The sequence below is a fragment of the Phocoena phocoena genome, chromosome 1, assembly GCF_963924675.1.
Source record: "Phocoena phocoena chromosome 1, mPhoPho1.1, whole genome shotgun sequence".
Taxonomy (NCBI): Eukaryota; Metazoa; Chordata; class Mammalia; order Artiodactyla; family Phocoenidae; genus Phocoena; species Phocoena phocoena.
Genome location: NC_089219.1, coordinates 165,354,588 through 165,365,916, shown reverse-complemented (window position 1 = coordinate 165,365,916; position 11,329 = coordinate 165,354,588). Strand labels below are relative to the sequence as shown.

Genomic DNA, 11,329 nt, shown 5'->3' with positions numbered 1-11,329 from the left:
AACAAATTCCTCATCATTTTTCACTCTCAACAACAGTGATTTCCTTTTTCTTAATTAGCTCTTAATCACCACAAGCTCCGCATTTTTTCCTGAGGTATTATTTTCAGGAGGCAGCCAAAAACGGCTCAGTGAATAAGCTGCTTTTCAAAATCAAACAACATTTGGGCGAGTCGCCATTTATTTATGACCAAGGATCCTCGTGATCGAGCTCCGGCCTTCCCCCGAGGCGCTAAAGAGCAGTCTTATTTAACTCGAGACCTTTCTTTCCTTTTTCACCTTTTTCCGGTCTTGGGCACCGGCACCACGCAGGACAGGCCGCAAGGAGCCGGGACTTGCAGGAACTCGGTCTCAGCCGGTCGCCGAGTCACAGAATCTCAGAACCCCCAGCCAGTGAGCCGCGGAATCCCGTCCACCGCTGGGGCCTCCGCCCGGCCTGCCACGCTCCGGGGCGGGCGTGGTGGTGGTTGGGGCCTGAGGGGCGGGGCCTCGAGGCTCCGCCCCGGTCGGCGACTGCTCTCCGCCTCCGCAGCAGCCAGCTGACACCAGTCGCGGAGCCGTCGCCTTCGCTTTCATCTCCGCCTCAGCTTCGGAGGATCCCGGCCAGGAGCGAGAGCCGGCAGCTGGCCCGCAAGCCGCCGCCGCCATGGGGAACCGCGTTTCGCGGGAAGACTTCGAGTGGGTCTACACCGACCAGCCGCACGCCACTCGGCGCCAGGAGATCCTGGGTGAGGTCCGGGCCCGCGCCCCGTTATGTGCGTCCGCGGCCTCCCGCCACCGGGACGCGCCCTCCTCGCGCGGCCCTTGCGCGCCCGAGGCCGGTTAAGAGTCGACTCTGCCGCGTACCGCCGCCCGGGCCGTCTGGCCTCGCGGGAAAAGCCGGGGGAGGCGCTGGGCCGGAGCGGGAGGGAGGGAGGGATCCCCGCGCTCCCCCGTCCCACCGCGTAGCCCCGGCCCTTCGACTGGGAGGCGCAGGCGCGCCCCCAAGCGCGGGCGTGCGGTCGAGGCCAGGGTTTGCTCAGAGCCGAGTCCCCGCGACTAGGCCACCCTTGGGTAGATCCTCTCGCTTGGAGATTCTCGTGCCGCCGGTCGGCACCGTTTCCTCCCCGTCCCCGTCCTCCTCCTCCCCGCTCCTCCTCCTTTCCCTTTCCCGGTAGCCGGCCCCGGCAGAGCCAGGCTGCGAGCGTGTGCGCGGCAGGGCGTGGTCCTGGAGCATCTGGCGGCCCACGCGCGGGGCGCGCTGACGTTGGTCAGCGCCAGCCGGTCATCCTGCCGCCGGCGGCTGCCGCCTTGGGCCGGGGAGGGAACTCGTGGTACCCGACCCGTTTGACCGCAGGGGCTTCTCGGGCCGGAAAGGTAAGCGTTCCAGGGTCCGGATCCTGCTGCGCTCACGGTGTTCTCATTGATCCTCGCAACGAGGCTCATGCAAGAAGGGCAGATTCATATATATTTTTCATCCATCCCAGTTTTGTGGACGAAAAGGCTGAATGAAGTATGGAAGACTTGCCAAGATTAGCCTTCTGGTCCCCTGACTGCTAGTTTAGGGCCTTTACACCAGGTTAACTAGGCCTTATTCAACTCTCTAGAGGTGTAAGGCGCTCAGCTATTTGCAGCTTCTACATTATATAGAGAATTCTCTCATCTCTCCCACGGTACTCTTAATGGTAAGCTAGGCATTGTGTTGAGTGCTTTACAAACATTACACAATTTAATCCTCCCAGTAATTAGGTAGGTGTTATCCCTGTTTTAAAGATGAAGTAAGAGTGAATAAGTAAATGTTAGAGGGGAGTTCTGATCTGGGTTAGATTACCTTCAAAGCATTGCTTTTAACCTCTTTGCTGTTGTTTCAAAGATCTGGAAACTAGTGGGTGGTAAATTGAATAGGAGGAATTCTTTCTCATACACAATATTCCCCTAGTTTTTTTTCTCTGCATCCATTTGTGCAGTGAAAAGAAAACTCAAGCCCCTGATTTTTGTTGGGTAAGTTAGAAATTTCATGTTTTCACAAAAAGAAAGGAGTTAACCCTTTAAAAACTTTCATGGTCGAGCAGACCCTTCAGAGTTGTCTCTTGGACTAGATAGAGTTCACCTTCTCCAGGTTGCCTGCCTCCTGAATAAAGCAACCTTTCCTTTCCAGCCAATACTTGTCTCTTGAGTCCCGCAAACAGCGGAACCAGAGTTTGGTAGCATGTGGTCACAGATCTAGTAAATGGAGGAATCTAGATTTAAACCCATATCCTTCTGACACTAGGGACTATTTTACACTGTAATGGAACTTTATAAATTGTTAAAAAAAAAAAAGAGTTAGTAGATCCCTTTGAAATGGATTTGTTAAAATTGAATCAGTAAGTTGGGAGCTTGAACCTTTATAGTTGCTATTAAGGGTATACTTTTAAGAGAGTTTGGTTCTTGGATGCTTTCCTTTTTATTTTTAATCTAAATGTGTATTTTGCAAATCACACATAGGAGATAGCATGTGGTACATTTTATCTATGCCTGATCAATACATTACATAAGAATAATCTGGTATCCACGCTATAAAAACCAACTCCTGAATACTGGAACTTAGCTATCTATTTAAAATTCAGAAAATCAAGGAAGTCAAAAGGTGCTTGTTCATGCTTATCTCAACACTGAACCTTTTTTCCACAAACTTATCATCACTGGACCGTTTCACTTGGAAAGTAGAAGGACTACATATTTCTCAATGAAAATGTCATTTTCCCTGCAGGTGTAAATAAATACTGCTCAGTGTTCCATCTCAGGGGTGGAGATGGAATACCCTCAGGAAAGATAAAAATCTGGAGACTTGTTTAAATTATACTTAAGTGTTGAGATATTTCTCAAATGTATCAGGTTTTGGGGGAGAGAGAGGCACCAGAGAACATGGATATGTTGTTTAACAACCACCATCTGTATGCTAAATTTACAAAATTTATGTACGAAATTAATGAAGGCTAGGAACTAGACCATTATTAGTGGGTCAGATAATCACAAGAAATGCTCCTTTTACTGCTGTACTTCCACAGCGAAACAGCATTTTTTTAACAGCCTTATTAAAATATAATTCACAAACTATAAAGTTCATCCTTTTTTTTTTTTTTTTTTGGCCATGCCGCAGGGCATGTGGGATCTTAATTCCCCAGCTAGGGATCAAACCCGTTCCCCCTGCACTGGAAGCGCAGTCTTAACCACTGGACCGCCAGGGAAGTCCTGAAAGTTGACCCATTTAAAGTGTACGATTCAGTGAGTTTTTATAGTGTATTCACAGAGTTTTAAACTATCACTACAATCTAATTTCATAAAGTTTTTGTCACCCTAAAAAGAAACCCTATACTCATAAGCAGTCTCCATATCTTCCAGTCCTGGGCAACCACTAATCTTTCTGTTTTTATAGATTTGCTTATTCTGGATGTTTCTTATGAATGAAATCATAAAATATTTGGTGTTTTGTGACTGACTTCTTTCACTTTGCATAATGTTTTCAAGGTTCACCCATGTTGTAGCATGTATCAGTACTCAGATCCTTTTTGTAAGTTTTGTGTTTGGTGTAAGAGAGAGGTCCAGTTTTATTCTTCTGCACATGGATGACCAGTTTTTCCAGCACCATTTGTTGAAAAGACTATTCTTTCCCCCCATTTAATTATATTGGCATGCTAGTATTGATTTTTATATACTATTACAGCTTTGCAAAAATTTGGTACAGAATTACTTGGAGGAAGTTGATTTGTCTGAGAAAGATGTGCCATCTTTGTTTCATGATTTTAGTGTAACTACGAAGTGTGTGTTATCTTCTATCCCTTGTCAGACGTGTCAATTTAATCTAGTTTTATGTAAGGTAAAAATGCTGGAGCTCTAAACAGAAATAACACATTTTAATACAAAAGATTTATTACTTGTCCACCAATGAATTAAACACTTGTTTGGAGGACTGCTCAAAATGCCCATATTTTAATGAATGACTTATTTGAGTTTTTCATTTATCCCAGGGTAATTAGTTTTAGACTCAAACCTATTGAGTAATCAGTAATCAAAAAGTAACCCTCAAAAGGATTATTTCTTTTGGCCTATTGCCTACAAAATTGTTAACATTGATGAAATGAACTAATACCAACAAAGATGAGAGGTTAGGGAGTGGAGACAGAAGAGGGGAAAGGAAAGAAACAAGAATAATTACCTCAAATTAACACTACCTTTATTTCTTATATATAAAACTAGACTTAAATAACTTCCTGTCTTGCATTTTAAGCTTTTATTGAATTCTTCATTTCACCTTTAGAGAAAAGAGGGTGAAGCTGCTCTTCTTTTTTCTGAATCTTTTCAAGAACACTCTGAAAGACCTGTCCCAAGAAAAAGGTCCTTCTCCCTTTTGCTGTCCTGGGTCAAACATAACTTGACAACACACAAAACAAAAGATGTTCATTATATCTGGGCTTCCATCTCTGGAGTGCCGGGATACAGAGAAGAATCTGCATTTGCCTGTAGGAACACTTGCCTGAAATGCAGAGGTTTTTATTACTGGCCCTTTCCATAATACTTGGATATTTGCATGTGAATTCAACAGATAATCTAACACAGATTAGTATTGTTCAGTTCTAATGCAAAAAGAAAGAAAGAAGGGGGCGTGGTGTTGTGAATCCATAGAGTTCTTTGGAAATTACCCTAATTTCCAGGTGACTAGAAAAAGTCTACATTGGTAAAAATTTACATATCTAAATGTCTAAAAATAGGAAAATGGTTAGAAGTTACAACTGGCAACTAGAAGTGATTTAGTCATTAAAAAGGAAATTATGAAATCTAAATATATAATATAGTGTATATAATATTATATATGAGTATATTGCATATATAGTATACTGTATATATATTACATAAAAGTATATTGTAATAGTCTGTAATCTGCCAGACACATAGGTTTACCAGATTATGATTACCACTTTGTAAAACTTATAAATTTAATATACAAAAAATTGTTAGGAGTGAAAAGGCAACTAGATAACATGAAATCTTTACTCATTTATGACTATCTTTCTGTTATTGTGGAGAGTCTAGACTTTGAGCCTTATTTTTTTCCGCATAAATTCTCAATTTGTTGTGACATAGTATTTAGTAACTTTACTGTTGAATACACTCCTTCCCTGTAGTAGACAAATATTTGATAAAGTCTCTAATAGAGGGCATATAATGACTTGGAAAAAGAAAAAAATTAATCCATGTGTTAATGTAATTGATGTTAGTTTAATTATAATTGCAGAACTATTGTGCACTTTTCTCAGTCTCTGAGTTTTTGTTTGTTTTTCCCTTACAGCAAAGTATCCAGAGATAAAATCCTTAATGAAACCTGATTCCAACTTGATATGGATTGTAATTTTGATGGTTCTCACTCAGTTTGTTGCATTTTACTTAGTGAAGGACTTGGACTGGAAATGGGTCCTATTTTGGGCATATGCCTTTGGCAGCTGCATTAATCATTCAACGACTCTGGCTATTCATGAAGTTTCCCACAATAGTGCCTTTGGCCAATGCAAACCTATGTGGAATCGTTGGTTTGGAATATTTGCTAATCTCCCTATTGGTGTTCCATATTCAATTTCCTTTAAGAGGTATCACATGGATCATCATCGATACCTCGGTGGTGATGGCGTCGATGTGGATATTCCAACCGATTTTGAAGGCTGGTTCTTCTGTACCACTTTCAGAAAGTTTATCTGGGTTATTCTTCAACCTCTCTTTTATGCTTTTCGGCCTCTGTTCATCAACCCCAAACCAATTTCTTATCTGGAAATCATCAATACTGTGATCCAGATCACTTTTGATGTTGCGATTTACTACGTTTTGGGAATTAAATCTTTAGTCTACATGTTGGCGGCAACCTTACTTGGCCTAGGTTTGCACCCAATCTCTGGACATTTTATAGCTGAACATTACATGTTCTTAAAAGGACACGAAACTTACTCATACTATGGGCCTCTGAATTTACTCACCTTCAATGTGGGTTACCATAATGAACACCATGACTTCCCCAACATTCCCGGAAAAAGCCTTCCCCTGGTAAGTAAAGGATTTGATACATGTTCTAATTTCTGATGGTTATATGATCAAAATTACTTTTGACGTGCTCATTTAAAATGGAATCTAGTATATTTTGTCCATCTAGGCTGTTCATCAAAGAAAACAGCAAGAGTCCAAGTCCTGAGTTGGCCAGCCTAACTTTACAAAGAGTTCACTGTCCTGGATCCCTAAGCCTAGCGGTAACACGTTTGGTTTAGAATGTTGGGGGATCTGCAAAATTGGCTAACATGTAAAGTAATTCAGAAATAGAGAATGAATTCCCTCTGTGAAGGGAGCAAAAGTTCACATAACCTTTATCACTGTTAAACTGAACACACTTAGCTAAGGTTTGTGTTGGTTTGTTGTGAAATACAGAGGTCCTACATAATTGCTCTGCAAAATAAGTGAACTTCAGTTTCCAGTACCACAGACTTCCCACAGGTAGGGACCATCTGTTTCCTGTCACATAGACTTTCAGTGTGTCATTTGTGGAGTAAATGAAAGACAGCCCGTTGACACTCATCCTTTCACCCTTCCCAAAACAGGATGAACCTCTCCAAACTTCAGTTGTATTTCTGATGAGTTCTCTTATTAGACTTGCCATCCTCAGAATGGATAACTTTTACAATTCCATTACCAAAAAAATGTTTCTGTAATTCTAAAAAGGGGAAGTGGTATGATGTGTAATATCAGGGTTTTTTGATTTTTTTTTTTTAGCTGTGATATAAGGGAACCATAGCCAGGTATTTTATGCTATCATATCCACCCAACCAAATTTTATAGATTTCCTCTTCAGTTTTTAAATGTTGACTGTCTGCAGACTCGTATACAACATGACAATGAAATACAACGTTTGATTATTGATTGGATTGCTAATTGAGGAAAGGAAGATCTAGAAAGGACATTGAGTTAGTGGGGAAATTTTGAATCTGGGCCGTGTGATACATAATACTGTGTCATTGTTAAATTTCTTGGGTGCGGTAATGGTATTATGGTCTTGTCGGGGAATGTCCTCGTTCTTAGGAGATATGTGTAGAATATTTAGGGGTGAAGAATTTGGGGTTAGTTTTCATATAATGTCTGCAGCTTTCTTTCGTCAAAGAGAGAGCAAAGTATGTGGTGTGTACTATATATGGAGAGAGAGAAAGTGGCCGTGACATAGTGTCAATTGGTGGACCTAGGTGAAGGGCATATGGGTGTTGGTTTTTCTGTTCTTTCAACTTTTCTGTCGGTTTTACATTTTTCAAAATAAAATGGGGGAAAGCACCACGCAGCTGGCCGAAGACAGCTTTGAAACGGTGTAATGTGGTGCTGCTGCAGCTACTTTGTGTCATTGTGGCCTGAAGAGTGCGGCCCACCTTTGCTTGCCTCTTCCCTGACTAGGACAGTATATTTTTATATTTTAGGAGGTTATGGTTTAAGGAGAAAGCCAGTCACCTTCGGAGCAAAATAATTAATTTTTTCCAATATAAACCACATACTTTGACTAGTAATTTTCTTGAACAGTCCCTGAACTGTTCAGCTCAAACATTACTTGACCTAAGGCCCATGGTTCATCAGTGAGTATTGAGCTCCCACTCCATTCCACACTGTTTTCCTGTTGCTTAGCTAAACTAACAAACGTTCTCAGAGTTCTCTTGAGTCTTCCTTTTCCGGCTTTTCCTATGGTGTATACCAAGGAGTATCTTGTTCTACAGTTGTTGTGCTGCAGTAGTTATGTTGCATATAACTGTCACGTGGTTAGTTAACAGGTATGTATAGCAAGGTTTCTTTTAACAGCTTTATTGAGATGTAACTCATAGATACAATTCATCCATTTAAAATGTAATGGTTTTTAGATTGTTCAGAGTTGTACAACCATCGCTGTAATCAATTTTAGAATATTCTTATCACAATAACAAGGTTCTTTAATTTTTTCTATGTTTTTTGTGCTGTCTCTCTTCAACATCTTGGATTCTGTGTTTTTGTCTTCCTTTGGGATTTATTAGGGTAGTTTTTGTACATTTTGTTGAAGCCACAGAATTTTTTCTCACTCAGCAGTAACTAGTTTTGCTTGCTCATCACACTGGCAGTAATTTTTTTAAAAGACGTTCTCGACTTGAGATGGCTGAATCGCACACTTGATAAGTGATTAATTTCTAACTGGCATGCCACAATAATTGATCAGTATTTGTAGGTTCCTTAATGGCAGGGGATCAAGTGGTGCCTTTAAACCCTACGGTGGCGGCCATGCAGTACAACACTTAAAAAGCAGCAAGCTGACTGGATTGCAAGTATTTGTTGTTAAAGATTCCAGCTGCCAACTTTTACAAGTAAACCAGTATATTTAGTCCCTCAGAGCTTGTTGGAACGTCATTAACTCTAGAGGATCAAGTATATGTTACTGCTGAAATGTAAGCTGCTTTTTGTTTAGAATTCCCAAAACTGCTGCTTTTATTTATTTATTTATTTGAGAGGGAGGCGGGAGAAAGTCTCATGGTTTCTCCTGAGTGTGTGTGTCAGACGTTCATCTGTCATCTGTAATAGGACTCAGCACTCACTCATCTTGCTGTATTTTCCCTTCCAGGTGAGGAAGATAGCAGCTGAGTACTATGAGAGCCTCCCCCACTACAATTCCTGGATAAAAGTACTGTATGATTTTGTGACGGATGATACAATAAGTCCCTATTCGAGGGTGAAGAGGCATCAAAAAGGCAGCGTGGTTCTGGAGTAAATGTCATTAAGGCCAAAGGAATTCCTCTCTGAAACTCCAGAATAGCTGAGAAAGTGGAATTTTTACTAAAAAGACCAGCGACGTTTAGAAGCTGCCCTCCTACAAATTCGAAGTCTGATCTTCATGGTATCAAGAAGCTAATCTGGCTGTAAACAGTCAGCCTATCTGTGCAGCATTCAGCTTTACTCACAGGAAACTTGTTCACTGTATTACCACCGTGGTGGATGTTTTCACTTAGGTCTGACACTTTGTAAGCATATCATAAAAAAATGGCTTTTCAAAAGCTATTTCTAGTATGTTGTTTTCACTATAAGGATTTACTTTATTAAAACATCTAATAAACTGAGCTGTTGATCACAATAAATAGTGTGTATCGTATTTTTTTAAATAATTTTACTGTCTTTACACTATAACCAGAGTACTGGGGGTGAGCTTACTTTAAAATTTAAAAAGGCCTGGAACTATATTTCTTTCACTGCAAGCCGAGTGACTCATTTTTACTTTTTTCTGTTGTAGCAATACATGGAACCTAATTAGTGCTGAGTCCTGCACAGCCTATTCATAAGTCAAGACATGACTGAACTGAATCGCATAGAACCTTCAGCTTCCTTTTCAGATGCGTGGACTCTCAAAGTAGAAGCAACTCAACTAACTGATCAAGAGTTTCTTGTCATTTCGTTTCAGCGGAAGCTGGTTGGATCTGGTGGTAGATGGTTGGAGTCAAGTAGCCAGTATCGAGGGCTGTTAGGCCGGCAGTCCTGGTTACCTGAAACGTGTCATTTGGGTAAATGTAGTGTAAGATGGTGAACTATTTTTTAATCTTTTTTTTTGGCCGGGCTGCTCAGCATGCGGCATCTTCCCCTGACAGGGGATCGAACCCTGTGCCCCCTGCGGTGCGCGCCCGGAGGAGTCTTAACCACTGGACTGCCAGGGATGTCCCTGGTGAACTATTTTAAAGTAGTCCATGGTATCAAAAAATCAAATAGTCTACAGTTTGTACATAACACCAACCCTCTGTCATCCTGAATACGAGATGCTATAAAATTCTCTTATAATTCCCAGCTGTACTGCAGTTTCACATGCTGGTGGTGAAGGGCACAGTGCTCGTGCTCAGAAGGATTGGGTTTTCACAGACGTAATCTGGGGAGACAGAGTACTTTGCTTTCCCTTCCCTGTCCTCTTGCCTGGGAAAATTCCTACCGTCTTCGAACTATTGCTTAATGACCCTTTGCTTTAACGTTTAGAGTGACAACAGAACCAACTTTACAATTCAGATGTACGGGCTCAGTCAGTAAAAGTATCTGTGAAACCTCCCCTTGGGTTTGACACTCACTGAGCCCTCCACTCACTCCCCTTTGCTGTAGAACTTCAGTCAGTGGCTCAGCTGCCTTGCAAGTGCTGAAAACCCCCAGCTCTGCCAGCTCAGCCCCCTCTCGGTTCCATTTCCTTCCTGGTCCGTAGACGGGGGTGTCTCATTTTCCTTCCCAAAACTTGCCAGTTCTGCTTACGTGACCTCTTGCCTGACGGAGGGTTCAGCCTCCTAGAGGTCTCCAGGCCAGTCTAGCTTCCATCTGCCAGCTTGGGCCATTCTATCTGTCACTGGCGGTGACTTCCAAAGAGAGACCTACGAATCAGGGCGGTAGGAAGGCTGGGTAGCAGAGCCTTGAAGGCACAAGGATAGGTCCTGAGACATGGTTCAGTAGCTTTGCACGAGTTCTCCCTTCTGCCTAGATTCCCTTTCCCCATTCCTGGTCTGGGTCCTCCGGGCTCACACCAGTATTTGGTAGCCCATCCCTCTCGCCAGCAGGTCAGGTGCCGCTTTTTGGACTCTCCAACCAGTGTTTATTTATCTCATTCACGGTCCACATACTATTTTGTAAATATACTTTGTTTTCCCCTGAGGCTGTAATTTCTTAAGGGCAGGGATGACCTTTTATTTCTCTGTTCCCCAACGCTAACAAGAACAGTGCTTGGCTCAAAGTAAGTGCTTAATGAATGGAGAGAGACCGACAGAGGCTATCCTTAAACTTGAGAAGCTTTTCATTGAAAACAGAAACAAGGGCTTCCCTGGTGGCGCAGTGGTTAAGAATCCACCTGCCAATGCAGGGGACGAGCCCTGGTCCAGGAAGATCCCACATGCCGCAGAGCAACTAAGCCCGTGCACCACAACTATGGAACCTGCGCTCTAGAGCCCACGAGCCACAACTACTGAGCCCGCGCACCTAGAGCCCGTGCTCCGCAACAAGAGAAGCCATCACAATGAGAACTCCGTGCGCCACAACGAAGAGTAGCCCCCGCTCGCCGCAACTAGAGAAAGCCCGCGTGCAGCAACGAAGACCCAACGCAGCCAAAAATTAATTAAAAAAAAAAAAAAAGATGGAGGGCATTTGAATAACCTTTAAGTGAGTGTGTATTCAGTCCACTGAACACTGTGGCCATTTATTGAGAATTCTTATTCACTGAGCCCTGAACTAAGTTTATGCATTACCTTATTTCATTCTCAGTATGTCTGTGATGTAGGTAGTACTATTAATATCTTCATTTTATAGACGAGAAGACAGGCTCAGA

General features: G+C 42.5%; 1 protein-coding gene across 1 annotated transcript; it reads left to right on the top strand.

Moving 5' to 3' along the window:
- The first annotated feature begins 544 nt into the window (after positions 1 to 544).
- Positions 545 to 9,121, top strand: DEGS1 (delta 4-desaturase, sphingolipid 1). The gene is made up of 3 exons (XM_065877099.1): positions 545 to 725; positions 5,306 to 6,048; positions 8,615 to 9,121. Exons 1-3 carry the CDS (start codon positions 644 to 646, stop codon positions 8,759 to 8,761), a joined length of 972 nt encoding a protein of 323 aa, XP_065733171.1. The 5' UTR covers positions 545 to 643; the 3' UTR covers positions 8,762 to 9,121.
- Positions 9,122 to 11,329: the final 2,208 nt, after the last annotated feature.

Coding starts and splice junctions, on each gene's coding strand:
- DEGS1 (XM_065877099.1), top strand. CDS start 644: ATGGGGAACCGCGTTTCGCGGGAAGACTTCGAGTGGGTCTACACCGAC. Junction 726..5,305: donor TCGGCGCCAGGAGATCCTGG/GTGAGGTCCGGG, acceptor TTTCCCTTACAG/CAAAGTATCCAGAGATAAAA. Junction 6,049..8,614: donor CCGGAAAAAGCCTTCCCCTG/GTAAGTAAAGGA, acceptor TTTCCCTTCCAG/GTGAGGAAGATAGCAGCTGA.